The sequence below is a fragment of the Pyxicephalus adspersus genome, chromosome 4, assembly GCF_032062135.1.
Source record: "Pyxicephalus adspersus chromosome 4, UCB_Pads_2.0, whole genome shotgun sequence".
Lineage (NCBI taxonomy): Eukaryota > Metazoa > Chordata > Amphibia > Anura > Pyxicephalidae > Pyxicephalus > Pyxicephalus adspersus.
Window position 1 is genome coordinate 14,168,486 of NC_092861.1, and position 17,278 is coordinate 14,185,763.

The 17,278-nt window shown below is 37.8% G+C and overlaps 1 protein-coding gene and 1 long non-coding RNA gene across 2 annotated transcripts; one reads left to right on the top strand and one right to left on the bottom strand.

Annotated features, from left to right (window-relative positions):
* Positions 1-333: 333 nt before the first annotated feature.
* LOC140329982 (uncharacterized) lies at positions 334-3,044 on the bottom strand. Its single transcript, XR_011920543.1, has 3 exons — positions 2,939-3,044; positions 1,980-2,151; positions 334-1,303 (listed from the first exon to the last, which is right to left on the bottom strand). It is a non-coding gene; the product is annotated as an uncharacterized lncRNA (long non-coding RNA).
* Positions 3,045-12,232: 9,188 nt separating this feature from the next.
* LOC140329694 (serine/threonine-protein kinase SBK1-like) lies at positions 12,233-14,169 on the top strand. Its single transcript, XM_072410083.1, has 3 exons — positions 12,233-12,350; positions 12,708-12,910; positions 13,432-14,169. The coding sequence occupies exons 1-3, from the start codon at positions 12,233-12,235 to the stop codon at positions 14,167-14,169; spliced, it is 1,059 nt and encodes a 352-aa protein (XP_072266184.1).
* The last annotated feature ends 3,109 nt before the right edge of the window (positions 14,170-17,278 follow it).

Consider the following 17,278-nt stretch of genomic DNA (forward strand, 5'->3'; position numbering starts at 1 on the left):
ATACTTTATACACACTGGATACATTTCACAGGCAGAGCTGGTGCTATGAGATGGGGGCGGGGCTGCCTGTGTCTCCTTCACATGAAGGCTAAACTGTGTGCTCGACGGCAGCAATCATTTGAATTGATGACACAGAGCAGCCTCACTGAGATCCGTGCATCTGAGGATGAGAGCTGGGCGGGGTATTCAAATCAGCTGGGCGGAGCAACCGGCTAAAAACCTCTGGGGAGAACTATGATTATATATTGTTAACCTTTTATTTATAAATTATCACAAGCTCAATATAGTCACAAATCGCCCCCAGTATTGCTTCTGTTGCAGATTTGTTAAGAACACATTTTTTATGGTGTTAAAAAGAACATTGTATTAGGATGCCAATAAGCATGTCTGAGAAATTAATTGAGTGATTAAATAGCTCAACCTGTTCATCTGAAAGGGAAGACTAAATTATATTCTAGTCTCAGATGAGTGCTGGGTATTATTACCCGACAGCCTAGAGGTGAAAAATACCCACAACAAAGCTAGAGGCATTTCTGGCAGCAAGAACACAAACATTGCTACACATACTAAGTATTTCAGTCAATCTACAGGCACACGGCAAGCCATACAGAAATCACCTTACACCAAATCTGTCAGTGCTTGAGTTTAGAAAAAGGGGAACAGTACTTACAACAGTTCAGTACCAAGGAAGCACAATGTGATCCAATATAAGAGGCTAACTAAAGCTACAAGACCCAATCCTTGAACCCCAGAAAACTGCAAAAGTAGAGAACAACTTTACTCTTCCACCTCTCAAACTTCAATGAGAAGGTCAAAGCCCCTGCAAGAGAACCTCCAAAATGAACCCTTGCTGATCTTTATAGAAGCAATTTCTACTGCAGAGCATCAACCTAGACAATATAATACCTCATTGTAAATATTTACATACATTTTTCACAGCAAATCTCTTATAACCCAAGTGTATATGGAACTATACACCGCATGGCCACTCCTATACTTGGAAGGCTATAATGAGACAATGCAGCAACACAGCTTCACTACTTGAATTCAGAGCAACCACAGAAACAAAAAGACATTTTTCACTGCCTGGAATGTGTACCTAGACAATAGTGACATTTTCCTTGTATGAACTATACCCAATTCCAATTCTCACAGAACTTTTCCACAAGGGATCATTGGCTCTTGACAGCTTTTCTTAATATTCTTTGGACACCTCTGACAATCTTGCACGGTGCGGCTTGCTGTGGTCGGTTCAGGGTGAAATGATCCTTCCACTTCTGGATTATGGCCCCAATGGTGCTCACTGGAACATTCAGAAGTTTAGAAATACATCTGTAACCAATGCCATCAGTATGTTTTACAATAAGTACAACAATAAGATTAAAAGGTCTTCAGAGCTCTTTGCTTTTCCCCACCATGAGAGGCTTCTTGTATGATACAATAAGAAAACCTTTTTAGGTCATCAGTTAGGACTAAACCAGCTGATAATAATTGGCACTGATAGGATTGCTTTCCAAATACCAAGATATCAGCAGGTGTCATTGCTTTCCATTCTATGCACCTCCTTTTCTTCATGTGTTATTCCACATAACGAGTTTATAGACATATTTGTTTTGCTTTCTTTGGATGTATGGATTTAGGTTGCTACTGACATCTGGTGTAAATTTCTAATCAATAGCCCTATTGGAAATATATTTACTGAGAAACTATTAACATTCAATACCAATTCCACTGCTGTACATATGTGTTTTGAAAGTTTATACAAACTTACTGTGTGTTTGGTATCTGTTTTAGCTGGAGACAGCCTGCAGCCTTTTTAGAACAAGTTCCTAATCCCCATGTGTATTCATAGACAGCTGAAGTCCCAGTAAAAGCACAACATTTACCCTGCAGCACACTTGTGAACAAGCTGACAGAATAGTTTGCCATGTGTTTTATAGGGAATGGGATCCTAACAAGTACTATTATGGTGTTCCTACCTGCAGGATAGGAAGGCATGAAGCAGTACAAATCCTCAGGACTGTAGATCACCGCTGGTTGTGACCAGGAAACATCCCAGGAGATGAACTTTTATCAATTCAAGAGCAAACTGCTATGATATGCAAAGGAGAAACCACACCGAAGCAAACATGTAGATCCATTCACATGGTCCTGGCAATAATAAACAGAAGGGTGGCAGCTCTTAGTGTTATGGTCATTTTGGACAATTAATAAATGCTTACTGCAACCAGAAATGTTTTGTTCTTTCAAATAACTACATCTGTTGTTTTTTTACATCATTTAGTAATCCCAGCTATACTAATAGTAGAATTTAGTGACAAGTACAAAGTAAAGCCAAGCTAAATGTAGAAGTCTTGTCCTTTTATTTCTCTATAATTCCCTCCTGGAATTCATGACAATTGGGTTGTACAGAACACAGGAAACCCACAATTCAAATCCCATGCAAGATAAAGCAGCAGCAATTATCACTGAACATTTGGAGATTAGAAAAGAATTTTAAGATTATATAGATAATTTCATTCTATGACAGAAATAACTACTCAAGAAACCTTTACAGTCTGTAACACAATGAGATTTAACATGAAATTTGTGAGAAACCTGTAAGCTGCTTTTATAGGACATCCACAGATCTGATTCCATTCATCTTAATGGCCAACAAACCTGTGCTACACCTCACAGGCATCACCCATAGCAACTAAGCCATTAAACACATCACAGTATGTGAATACTTTTCCCCCTCATTCACAAAACAAACCTAAATCAATAAATACATAGCTTATCAGTTTCCAGGCCCCAACATTTCCATCCACTACCAACAGTAACACTGCACTTAGCTTACTATGGAAGTGACAAGTACAATTAGAAGCAGCTATCAGACTGCAAACCCTACAAGTACAGCAACCAAAGCCAAGTAAGGAGTTTTATACTATGCACTTACCTGTGTATGCTAGGAAATCAGCTCCATAATCCTCATCCTTCCCCAGTCCAGCCCTCCTACCAACAGGGCTCTCATGGCCAGATATATATAGGCCTGGACAGGAAATAGTCCTCAGTGGATACAATGTCAGCCATCTTTGAAAAGGGCAAAGTTCATTATGAAAAGGAAGCTCATATAAACACCACATAATACATGACAGGACTGAGTTGTCAGATGTGGAATCCTCAATAGTTCACATAGACTATGGCCTGGGGAGACAGAGGGGGCACCTGGCAGCCCTACACTGCCCATTCTTATTAAACTCTTCAAATTTTGTACATATAGAGTATTGTAGTAAAACATATGGATGATCACGATTAAGCTCATTGAATATTCACTGTTTAAATGTTTTAAAAATATCACACCATGGATGTAATTATTCACATTTTGTGCCCTAGGAATATACTTAAGAATATGTCGTTTACCTTTCCTTTCAAGTGAAAGTAGGTTTATATTCGGACCAATTTTTGTATTTGAGTATATGTGTGATATATGATTTTACTTATAGTTTGCTCCAAATAAGTTTTGCTCCTAAAGAATCAGTGTGTGCAGATTAAACAATGTTCATTCATGTAGTGTCTCCCCAGTCATTGACATAGGGAAGTGGTAACCATACTGCATACAAACCACCAGTCTGAGCAAACTTGTGTCTACCTGAGCACCCCATGTCTACCTGATGACCAGAAAATCAGTCACTTATCATCAATCTGCTGTTATATTCACTTTACATTCACGGGAAAAAGGTAATTTTATTAGAGAGATGATTGGACCAGAAGTGAAAAAAGGTCTGTGCATACTACAACCCTTACGTTTTAATTACAAGTCAGTGTCCCCTACAGCGACCCTGAAAAATGAATGATTCCAATAATATGATGGGAATTAGTCGGCTTATATGTGATAAGGTTGAATCCCATCCAATAAAATGGCCGCACGGTGCTCCAGTGGTCATTTTCTGTATTTGAAAAGGAAATAATCCACTCATCTATGATAAGGCCAATTCCTATTCTATGGAAGGACCTCAGAATCCAGCACTGTCCAGTAATGACATGAGAATTAGATTGTAGGAGAATAATTCCCATCCCGGGAAGTCTGATAATATATAACAAAGCTAATTCTTATTTATGAACCTCCCTAGCGATCTGATTCTGGCCGTATTTCCATGCAAAGAGCGGTACCATTTTTTGCATGGAAATATTTTTTGACATTGTAGGCCTATAATTCTAAGGCATAACTCACCGACACATGTCTAATTGAATTAATAATTAATATATTTAATACATTTAATACTAAATTAAAAAAAAAAACACAAAAATCTGTTTAAAATAAAAAATTAATGTATATTGTAATATAACTGTACTGCAGCATATATAATATATATATATATATATATATATATATAGTATAATTATCTATATATTATATGAATATTTCTTTGTATTGCACTCAATACAGCTATTTTGTATTGAATCCATTACAGAATTATTTGAATTTCCTGCCGCTAAGTCCGGCCGCACAGATGCATGTACCGACGTCACCGGGAAACCCCATAGGACGTCTCTGCACGGCTGGAGATCAGATGAGGCAGACGTGTCCCCAGGACCTGCAGGGACCAGCAACGTAAGTGGGTTTTTATTCTGCTTTTAGGTACCCCGAGTTTGACTTGGTAATAACGATTTTTGCATGTAAAATCCACCCCGAGTCAGACCCAGGAATACCGCTAGGGGGGTTAAAAGGCCCTTATTATATTTCCAGTGGCCAGGTCTTATATTGGGATAGGAAATAGCCGCACATATGTGACTGGTTAAGAAAGTGAGGGAAAATCTTCAACAGAGCAAAAAATATGAATATAGTTTAGAACAGGGTAGATGAGACCCCCCTCCCCGCCAATGACCATAATATTCCTGTCTGTGTCCCTGTTACATGTTTTACCCAACGTCTCTGGTGAAATGGTTGTCACCTTGGCAGTAACAGAAATCCAAACATTGGAGCCACAGATAACAGAGGAAAAAACAATACTGCTATATATGTCTGCATTAGAGAGGACAACTGAAAGCCAACATCGTATAGGTTTACTGCACTATGTATAGAGAATTGTCCACAAGGTGTAGCAGAGAAATTGTAAAATAGAAACAAAACATGGTGAGATATGTCCAGCCATCACAAGTCTTCAATAGATCTGGCATATTACTCTTCGGTCTTAATTTTTGCCCTAAGGGTACAATAATCTCCCCATATACCATGACAAAAGTACCATAGGTACTCTTCACTCCCAGACTAATCCTGTGTTCCCATACCCTCATGTATCCTTGTACAGACCCACTGACATTGTTAGGTGTGCCATTGTTTTTGATTTTTAGATTCATCTATGAATGTCTATTCACTTCACCTTAAGGACCATGTGCCATATCCGGCAGCACACTGCACATTACTATGTTAGGGGCAATTCAGAATGGCCGTTACCATGTGATACTACAATGCAGCAGAAATGGGCCATAAAAGAAGCCAATACCAGGAGCCCAAAAATGTTGTTAGCTCTGACTCCTACAAAAGCAATAATAGCTGCTCGGTGTCACTGCTGAGCAGAGTGTGAAATACTTTTTGATCCAATTACCTACAATCAGGATTTCTGACTTTTCTTAGACTTGTCCAGCTGAATACATACTCCAGGTTATTGAATAAAATTCCCAATACCAGAGCCATCCACGTAGGTAGAATTTCCACAAACAGCTGAGAAATGGCTGCCTATGTATTTCATAGTGGTCAATGTACATGAAATCCTGGAATTCGTGAAACATGCAGAGATGGAAAATGTATTGCAGGAAATAATTCAGTAATGAACTGAGCATGAAGATAAGTCATGAAATAAGTAATGAACTACACAATGCTGTTCATCTGAAATTCTCCTTTATTATGTGTAAAAATGTCACCAATATGACTCATTTTATAAAGATCTGATTTAATAAAAGAGCAAAAGACCCTGTGCCAAAATCAGAATTATAGCTGTAATATGTAAGAAAACAAATTATTTACATAAATAGGAAGATTTGAAGCTGTAATCCTACAGAACCATAGAACATACAGTACTCGCTCTTGGATTCCCTTTTGGCTCAGCTTACCATATCCGGAACTGTTATGTATTTTAGGCAGGCAATGCAGAATACTACAAGAGCCTGTATATGCAACACACATAGGAGAAGGTAGACTTCCCGTCATCATGTATATATCGTATATTTCTGTCATCTCTTCAGTGTCAGTGTTGTATAAAGATGGAGAGGAACAGCTTTGTGTAAAATCTGATCTCCTTTTATTCCCGGTCTTTACAGGGACAGTATGGAGACGCTGACATCTTTGTGAATGAAGAGAAAATCTGAGAACTCTGCCGAGGAAGTTATGAAGAAGTACAGCATAGCACCGAGAACGGCTACATGACCCCAATCTAATAGGGCCGTCCAATCACAGCTGTTACTGGATGGTCTGTCTGGAAGAATACGCTTTTATCATTCAAAGTTTATTTTTTATTGTTGGATACATTTACCTTTATAAAATATTCTACATATATTATATTGCTGTGTGACTTTCATTGTATCCTTTCGATTGACTCTCTAATCTATAATAATGGCCTTATGTCTGCCATAGGTTTCGACTCCATGTCTGTGGCTTTCACACCCAGCCCTTCCATATACGATTTTATAGAGGACATCGGTATTCCTGGAGAGGATTATGAATATTTGTATCTCCTACTGGCTTTGTACTACAGAAATCTGCACATGGCCTGGGGTCAATCTGCAGGGAGCCCCTTTAAGCATATGTAAAGCCTGAAATGTTTTTATTTTCTTTTAGAATAGGTCAGGGCTAAAATCCCTAAAACAATAACTAACCTGACCATTACAAAGTGAATGTTACTGTCCTTGTCCATTCTATTCTCCTGTCCTTGAGACACAACAAGAAATGAGAGGATGTAGAGCAGCCATGGGTAGGATGTCTCCCTTGCTTCTTGCCTTCATGACAACCCAAAGATCTGTTAAGTATCAGGTGTATCAAACAAATCTATGGAGGTGACCCCATAACTGGACAAATCAAAGGGAGCTGGGCATCATTGAATAGAAAATGCACTTACTTGTGGAAGACTTGGCCAGGTTCTTGTATGGGCACTCCAAGCTGTCACCTTGTGCTCTTCCAAATGGAGCAGAATAGATGGCAATCACTGTGTTCCTCTTACAGCTCAGCTGGTCATTTTCACAGGCTCCCCTCCTCCTAAATTCTTCTGTAATGAAGGTATATGTATCATCACAGTGCAATGTTTTCATTCAGAAGAAATGTTTCTTATATAAGTGTATTTAGGATCATATACACCAGGGGTGTCCACACTTTTTTGGCTTGCAAGCTACTTTTAAAATGACCAAGTCAAAATGATCTACCAACAATAAAAATGCTAAACACATATATAATTCATATCGTTTTGTGTTGGATTCAATGCAAAATAGCTGTATTGAGTTCCATACAAAGAATTCTTCATATATTATATGAGTTTGGTCTCATTCACAGCTTTATAAGTAGACCCCTCATTTTCCAACACCTCTCCATGTTAACCTCCTAGCCGTTAAGCCCGACCTTCGTACGGGCAAAAAAAAAATGGCTAGGATGGTTAACCCCGAGTTTTTTCCCATCCTTACTTACCTGGTCCCGCTGTGCTCATCCAGCGTCGTGTTCGTGTTCCAGCGTCGTCCTCCGTCGATCTCCCTCTCCAGCGTCGGGTGCCTTCGTCGGGTGCCAGCGGGACCGGTAAGAAGCCGGCAGGCTTCTTACCTGGTCCCGCTGATCGTCCACGTCCTTCTTCTTCCAGCGCCGGATGATCTCTGAAACGAGAAGCCGTCTGGCGGAGAGAAAAAAAACGGACGGCTTCTCCCTGCGTGCGTGATGACGTCGGCGCGTGTGCGGGAAATTCAAATTGAAACTCATTCAAACATTTTGTATTGGATTCAATACAAACTCCTGTATCCAATCCAATACAAAATAATTCAAATAATTACAAAGTATATAACTGGTAAATTCAAACTGTCATTTTGTATTGGATTGAATACAAACTCCGGTATCCAATCCAATACAAAAAAAATAAAAAAAATAAAAGTAAATACATTTTTTATATTCATATTATCTACTAGAACCCCTGTTCGGACATATTTCTGTAAGTTACAGGTCTACAATTTAAAAAAAAAATTTAATGAAAAACAGTGGATCACTTTTGGTACAGAAATCTAGACCTCAGTGTAACGCTCAGGTGGTTAAACAAATAAAATACATATTAATAAAAAATATAATATAATAATTAAAATAAAATATTAAGGAAAATAGAGAGAAAAAATAAAGTATTGTGGGTCTTTTTTTATAATAAACCCTTTGTTCACACTACCTTACACTATGTACCTGAGAATGGTAACAGGATATCATCAGCACAGGATGTTGCTGGGCTCTTTCAGACATTTATAACACCTGTGCAGAAGTTTAAAAGCAGCAGCAAAAGACTAGCAGAGTGGTTCCATTTTTTTGTAAATGAAAACCCTCTTGTGGAAATTGTTTGCAAACATTTGCACAAGTATTATACTAAATAGTGTGTGCACCAATTTTAGTCTATAGAGGTGGTAGGAAGCAAACCACCCCTGGGCGCTATATGTACCATCCACAAAAACACTGCCACCTCCTAGTGCCAGTCAAAAAAAAGAAACATGAACGCACCAATTTAGTCCATTGCTGTCATATTTTTGCAAGTAGTTTTGAGTAGTAAAACCAAAACTCTTTGCAAAAACCACTGACCTGACCATGCCCTTCCCGAAGTGTTGAGCTGAAAATTAAGGAAGTGTTGTCTTTATCACCTGGATAATATCTGGTATCCCATTCACCTTGAATCTAGCAGGGGCCGCATGCATACCATAATACAAGCTTAGTGTAAGTTTTATTAAAGGTTGAAGTATGAATACTGTAACTGATGTAACACACGTCTCCCAAATGTATGATTCTAGTGAGAATGTTAAAACTTAAGGTAAATTACAAAACTATCCCTGCAGTAGGGTTCCCTTGCACTACAAAGCTTAAATGATTATTTACATCTTGGGTACCACTAAATGACAGTTTTACTTTCTGTATCCCTTGCTCCTGAAGTATTAAAGTAGAGATGCAATAATAAGTGCATTTTTATCTAAACCCTTTACTGCTTATAGGTTACGTCAAAACAACAAAGATAGATTGCCTTTATCTATTCAGTTATTACATTTGATAAAATATTGACTGGTATCATGCAACATTCATACAGATATATTTGCAGGGATTGTTGCAATGCAGTTTTTATTCAAAAATAAATAGTTAATTTTGGCTGATTGAAATCTGTGTGATGAACATTATAAATGGTCCATATAGTTTCTGGGTATTGTGAGCTTCACTTTGTTAGATGTGTCCCAGGAAGGGAGTAGAATATTTGTTGTAATTCCTTGTAATCAATGGCTAAACGTTTTTTCATTCATAAGCTAATGAAAGTTAATTCCCTGCCATTTGCAATATTTTGACCAAACCCTGCTCTATGTAGAGGTATGTTCCAAATAAATTGAGACTCTCTGACCCTGCCCTTGGGTTCCATGCCTTTCACACCTCCAGGTTTCACCAGCAAAATAGCATTCTTTTCAGTAACAATAAATGGGGAGTTTGGAGACCTTTTGTTGTCAGACTGCAGGAAAATAAAAATCACATTTTCATTACAAAAGACTGAGTATAGAATGTTGGCTGCAGTGTTATTTTGTTTTACATTTAAATAGTAATTCCACCTTTATTTATCTTAAGTTTATGACTTAAACCAAGGCAACAAAATAATCTGATTTTGGCAATATTCATTGTTCACCCATAAATATCAATAAATTCACATACACAATTTATATATATATATATATATATATATATAAGTTTATTATAAATATAGATATTTCTTCAGTTGATTGGTAAATCTATTACATATTTAGTAAAATGTTTATCCTGCAGATATGTCAATGTAGCCAAATGTGCGTACAACATAAGCAGAGCCATGTCTACAGATATGTCTATGTCAAGCCTTAAAACTGACAGCACCAGGTAAGCACTATGGTGTAATGGTATATAAACCTGGCTATAAGTAATGCTTAAAAATCCTTTACACCTTATTAACCATGAAGCATGAGTAATATTGCTTGCACTCTGCCCTGTGTGATGATACTACAAGAACACTCTTCTATTTTCATGTGTTTGCACCTGCACAAGTTTTTCTGTGTGTGTACAAAGGGCTATTTTGGCAGTGGTGTTTTCACCAAAACTTTTCTTTTTTTCTGTTATATATCATGTAGAGCAGAGGTGTCAAACTCAAATGCACAGGGGGGCAAAATTAAAAACATAGACAAAGTCATGGGCCAACCTTAAAATTTATTTAAAAATTTGGGGAACTGTTTCCTTCTCATTAGATATAAAACCATTTTCATATGGAAACAAAGAGGTTTTGCTTCATATTCAATCTGGAAAAAGCTTATAGTATAGAAAGAGGCATATAATTTTTTTTTTAATTTTATTTAAGGAAAAATCCTCTGCCTGTTTCTCTATTTGTAGTCTTCTGAGTTAAATTTCAATGGTAACCTTTTTGCACAGGCTAACAATAATAATAATATTCTTCTATGAAAATCCAACCATTCAAGTCCATGCCTCGGAGTAGCAATGAAAAATAGTGGTCTGCCGCTGAAACTCCTTCTTCATTGAAATAGCGCAGCTACTAAAATTCCAAGCATTACTTGCATCTATAAAACAATCCAATGCCGGGCCACGGAAAGCCCACTGATATATAGACGTGAGTGATGCCAGGATTTGTAGTAGCGGCGCTATTTGAACGCAGCAGTGGTCCACCTGCAGGTCATTTTTAGGATTCCTTGGGGGGCCAAAAAAAAGGATGTTGGTGGTCAGATTTTGACACCCCTGATGTAGAGGGATAAAACTGTCACTAAGGTTTCCCTTTACGTTTTGTCATATAGACCCAACAACTAGTGAACAGATATCTCTTCAGTGTCAGAGAAGTTGGCTCTTAGAATATATATAGTAGTAATTAGTCACATTCAAAAAATCTGAGAAAGTACAAATAGAAATCTGGGAAAATTTCCCCTTTTCCTTTGTTTGGTGACAACTCAAAATGTAGCAATTTTACTCTCTCTTTCAGTCCTGGAGACAACTCTGAACACAGCAATAAGAGTGAAATTCCCCTATTAGGACATTTACAGCAATACAAACTTGACAGAAGTTCAAAACCGGTATTACTCAATGTAATAGTAAAATATCATTTTGCCTTTAGTTATACTTTAAAAATAAATCTAATACTGCAGACAGTGGTTGGTTGGTCAGTTACCATATTTACATTCTAAATGACCCAAACTGGCAGAGACACATGTACCATTGGGTCTCAGTATCCATGTTTTCCTCATCTGCAGCAATCTCCTTATTTCAATGATGCATTCCAATGGGGGACAATGTCAATATGTTACCTAATACCTAGTTTGAGCTCACCTAAATGATGTTCCAATCAGTGACTGATCCCAAATATAAAACTAAAATGTAGTGTATATAGTAAAATGTAATGTGTGGTACTTCTGTAACTGCAGTTTCTGTACTAATTTTGAAAGATGCACTAGTTGGTAAAATAGTATATTGTAATATAAAAATCTGTATAGGTGAAGTTTTTTTGCAAATGTTTAAACATGTCAAAACTCCTTAGAGGTTTAATTGTTGTCAATATAAAACACTTTAAAGTAGTTACAAGAAATCCATAACCACCCCCAGCTACCCATTGTGACCTTAACATGTTCACACTTTGGCTATAAATACAATGGAGGCCCCCTGACTGGTCAGGTTTAGGTGTTGTCTCAATATGCATTCTAATAAAGGTGACTGAAATCTCATCATGTCTGATTGGGGAGTGGTCTACAGACCCTGAATAAGTTTGTGTATAAAAGACAAATGTAGTTTGTGGACCTCAGACATCTTCTTAGTGTCCTCATGGTCTCTTTCTGATACCAAGTTGCTAAGAGTAGATCTTGCAGAAAGCTTTATCTGCCCTGCAGAAATCCATTTCTTCTTTTTTACCTCTTTAACAGCTGATCATTCAGTTCTCACATAAGGTTTGTATTCTAAATATATCTATTGTATTGCTGACATTTTTTTATTTCTTTATAAGAAGGAAAACAAGACAAGATCACAAAGAAAATGGAAGCCTACATCTGTGTGGAGATAGAGAACACCGCCGAAGAAAACTTTGAGATCCTCAACTACCTTGGGAGTGGAAGCTATGGAACAGTTGTGTTGGCTTTTGACAGGAAAATGGGTAAGTTGGCTAGTTGGTGTGTTTTTCGTATGGGTTTTGTTACATGGGTATGGGCAGAAGACCAAAATGCAAAAAGACCAATCAATTCTTCACCTTATAGAAGGCAGAACCCTAGTAAAGCACATAAAATAGGTCTTACTAATTCAATCTGTCTTCTACATTTCTTGAATTAGTAATATTTTGTGTCTTAACATAAACCTGCCAGAAAAAAGCATGGAGGCTCCCATTGCTGAACTTATCTATACGAGCTTTCATATTTCTGGAAAGGCAAACTAAATGGCTCATCTATTTGATATTACCTATAGTCCTAAATGTTCTACTTCTTCTGTACTCAACATTTTTTTTTGTCCTTCACAGGAAGACATGTAGCCATGAAGATAATGGAAAAGGAGCGACTGGACCAGGATGCATTCCTTCATGAACTGACTTTGTCAGTATATCTTACTGGACATGAAGGAGTCATTTCAACGTATTCCAGTTTTGTGGATACTGTGGACTACTTTGCCTTTTCCCAGGAACTGGCCCCAGCAGGAACTCTTCATTCCCTTATTCAGGCAGAGGTAAGTACATTTAATGACACAAAAGCTCATGCAAGTATGATGCCATCACCAGCTGCTGGAGAACACTTTAAACCTCTGTATAACCATATAGCAGGGAATGGGTAGATCTCCTGTCAGTTATTTTGCAGAGTCTGTAGCCTTTTGTCAAAATTTTCCTTGATTCCTTTCATGAAGACAAAATCGGTAATGAGAGAAATCTTAACGAAAGGAATTTCACTGTTAGTTGTAACCAGAATGAATCCTCATTATAAGATTGTTCCTTGCCCTCTCTTTTAGTGGCAACTGTAAAAAATTTTAGATTAGGTGTCAATGTATATTTCAGTGACAATACTTCCCAGGACTAACAGAGTTGACAGGAATTATGTCATGTAATTTTTTTTTTTTTGCTAAAGAAAAGGTTGGTTATACTAAAGTTGACCTGTGAGACTATGCACTGTTTAGGGATCAACAATGTGGTATTTAAAGTGGCTTGAAGAAAACTGTTTTACAGCAATATTTCAAATAACTGTTTTATTTTCCAGGTTAGAATTCCGGAAGTGCTTGTAAAACGATGTGCAGTGCAGATCTCCCAGGCCCTTGGATATATGCACAGTAAAGGACTGGTGCATAGAGACCTGAAGCCAGACAATATTCTTCTCATGGATAAAGAATGTAAAAGCGTAAAACTCAGTGACTTTGGACTAACTCAGTTTATGGGAACCGATGTTTCAGCCATGTTTCCAATCATCCCATATATGTCCCCTGAACTTTGTCAGCTGAAGCCAAAGGAGACCATTCTTGTACATCCCGGAGTGGATATCTGGGCCCTTGGTGTTCTTTTGTTTGTTGCCCTTAAAGGGTACGTCCCATGGGGAAAAGCTTTGTTGGAAGATCCACACTTTCACAATTTCGTCTATTGGCAGAACGAATTTGACCATGTTGCACCACCAAGGGGGTGGGAGAACCTGAGCAGGAGCGCCCAAGAGATGTTTCGGATTCTTTTCTCTCAAGACCCATCCTCCAGGAGCCAGGTAATTCAGAATTATCTGAATTTTCAATGGACCTCTGAAGATGCCACAGAAAGAGTTGACTTTGTAGAGCGAGGAGACATGGAACTTGTGGGAATGACAGAGAGTGAAGTTATTTTCATAGACGAAGAAGAATTTATTGTTGATGGAACCTCTGAGGGAACTTCTAATGCAATAAACACTGCAGGTATTTATCTGTCAGGCAACAGCTGCCTTCCCATAGGTGCTGAAGTGGAAATCGCTCAGGACTAGGGGATCTGTGTTCCACTCACCCTGAACTTCAAATCTTAAGCCAGCAGGAACAGATTGTTCTGCCCACCCTGGTGTGCCCAAGGACCGCAACCGGCAACAGTCTGCAGCACAACATCCTCACCATCAGAGGCTCTGGAGAAGACCAGGCTGTTGCTTAGACTCTGCGCCTTAGCCCTTCTTAGGGCTCAAGTCTCCTTTGCAAGCCATAGCGCTCCATACTAGTTCCATTTCTCCTAGCATGATTCTTATCATCTGCTGTCTACCCTGACATTGGATTCTGTGGACCCCGCTTCTCATCTGCTGCCTGCCCTGACCCTGGAACATCTGGGCACCTTGATGCAAACTGGCATCACCTCCCAAAGTCCATCCCCCTTGCCTTTGACTCTGCTGCCAATTTTCTGCCTGCCCTTGCTCTGACCTCGACCCCGGCCTTCTTCCTAGCAACAGTCTGCAGCGCAACACCCTCACTATTAGAGGCTCTGGAGAAGACCAGGCTGTTGCTGTTTTTTTTTTTTTTTTTAATATTGTTTACATGGATACACATTCTATTTTATATAATTATTCATGTAAATAAAAAAAAAAACAAAGCTTTTTTGCATTATACTTCTGTGTCTGTCTGTTTCCTCTGTGGGAATGATGTAAGGGGTAGTCGCGAGGCTCTCTTTGGTCTCAGCATTGTGTGTGATCATCCTTTAAACTGTTGGGGAGTTTTCTACGGGAAAAGTGAAGTTGGGTTTATGGTGGGGGTTAGAGAGAATTTCTAACCATCTAAAGTACTTGCTGTTGAAACAAGCAATGGATGATGGCAACTGCAGTTGCATTTATTGATTCTATTATTACCATTGTTGGAAACACAATAATTAAGAAAACTAAAATGTAACAGAATATTTCTCCTTAACCACCAAAACCTAATGCTACCCACATACCAGTAGTATGTAGATCATCATTACTTAGTGAGACTATTTTTGTTTTGTAAAGTATATGGAAAGATTAGAGCCCCTATCAAGGTATTTCTGTTTGGTTGAAACTGGCAAAACTCCATTCTTTGTCCTGGTGACCCTTGTCACTGGAAAGGAAGTAATGGGAACTGTAAAACGCTACAGTTGTCACTGGGACATGAATAGAAAGGACATAGTCCATATGGGGGACACTTGTATAATGTTGATGAAGCAGAAATTCCCCTCTCACTTCTTGTTGAATCCAAAGACTTGTAAATAAAATTCTTCCTAATGGGATACATAGCAAAACCTAAAAAAATTAAACAGAAAAAAAAGTTAGCTTGAGATGTAATTTAATAAGGCAATGTAATATCTCCAGTATCTCTTTGTAAAGCAGTGAATCTGACATTCACCACACTTTTTCTGGTGGACAATTAATCGCCTTCTTTGAAAACACTTGTACCTGGAAAATTATTCACCAGAGAACATGAGCTGAATATCACATTCACAGCTTTATAAATAGATCCCTGGATGTAGTTCACAGTAATTAGTCAGATTTTAATACTGCTGTAGTTACATCAATAAAAAGGGTACTGTGTTTGTATTATGTATGGTTTATTTATAGCTGCAAAGTAATTTAGAGACAATTTGTATTTATTTTTATACATCTTTTTTTGGTACCAGGAACACTACCAGTATTGATCCACCAAGGTGTGTGAATGTGACAGATAAGATGGCCTATTATAAAAATCAGTAATGACAGATGAAAACATCTTTGAAGACCATTTTACAAACTCTTTGTTATTGTAAAACCAAAGCCAGCATATTCTGCAAGTATAGTGTTTGTATTGATTGTTAGAAAAGTAACACTTGCTTTCACAGATTCCCATTGTTTATGGAAGGCTGCCTAATTGGGCCTGCGATTAAAGACTGTTTAATCAAATATATTAAATTGTCCAGCCATACATCTAAACCTACTTTAGGAAGATGGGCAGACATGGAGAGCGATATATTGTTTTTGATAATACAGTTCAATGTAAAGTAGAGTCAGGGTAGCTTAGTTCAGCTGAATTCTAATAACAAATGTGTATGTGTCCTGTAAGCAATAGTCGTGCTAAGAAGATTGTGCTTTAAACAAACGATCTGGTTGAAAGTCAGGCAGGTGGCCCACTAAGTTCAGTCATAATGCAACTTGTATTGTACAAAGTCATGGCACATTATACAGTGTAATGCCAACACCATAAGATGCCACATCATTGGCTCCATTCGCTAGTATTAAAATTTATTTCAGCCATGTAACTAATTCTCAAATTTCATTGAATTAAAATATACATATATAATTATGTTTTGTAATTTTCCATTTTGTTTTGGCATATCTGTGCTAGATGACCTAGGAATAAACATGAAGAGCAATCTAAAATTTCAAGCTTAAGTCAATACAGAAACAGGTAGGAAATCTTCCAAAAGGGACAACTGTCTAAAAGGTATCTCACCAACATTGGGAAAATATCCTCCCATTTTCTGTTTTATAGATTTTACAATAAGTACAAAGAAATATTTCTAAGGACACCCTGATGACAAAACCTTGGCCTGTTTTTGACAATCAGTGGTTCATTGATGACATCTATGTCATTTATCTTTGCATGACATTTAAAGCTCTCACATACGCTCCAGCACCTTTCCATTAAGCTCCAGATAAATTATCCAATTTTCTGCCACCTCAGGTTTATTTATGGTCATGAAAGATAATATAGATTGCATATTATACAATGTGGAGGTCCTGAACCCAATATATTGTGCTCTAGTTAGACTTAGAATACTGATACTTCATTTAGAATCCAGTTCATGTTGCCCAGCCTCATGTACATAATAAGTCCCCAGACAGACACCAACAATGGTGAGAGTTCCCAGGAATAGAACATACATAGAACCTAATATATACAACCACTGGAACTTTGGACATGTTTCTTTTTTATCTGTAGTTTTCTGTTCCAAAGTCAATTATACCTCGCCTACATTTTTGTAAAGAAAGTTAGAGAAAGTCTTTTCAGCGTTGACAGAAATGAAAAAAAAAGATTTTTTTTTTTAATCTAAAATGAAAAAAAATGCCTGGTGATAGACTTTAGAGGTATTTGTACCAGAGCTTGCAGCCATTGGCACCCCCTTATTGA

What these genes read in the sequence shown, in the direction of transcription:
- LOC140329694 (XM_072410083.1), top strand. Translation starts at nt 12,233, where the DNA reads ATGGAAGCCTACATCTGTGTGGAGATAGAGAACACCGCCGAAGAAAAC. An exon ending in GGCTTTTGACAGGAAAATGG is followed by an intron (nt 12,351 to 12,707) that starts GTAAGTTGGCTA and finishes TGTCCTTCACAG; the next exon opens with GAAGACATGTAGCCATGAAG. An exon ending in ATTCCCTTATTCAGGCAGAG is followed by an intron (nt 12,911 to 13,431) that starts GTAAGTACATTT and finishes TTTATTTTCCAG; the next exon opens with GTTAGAATTCCGGAAGTGCT.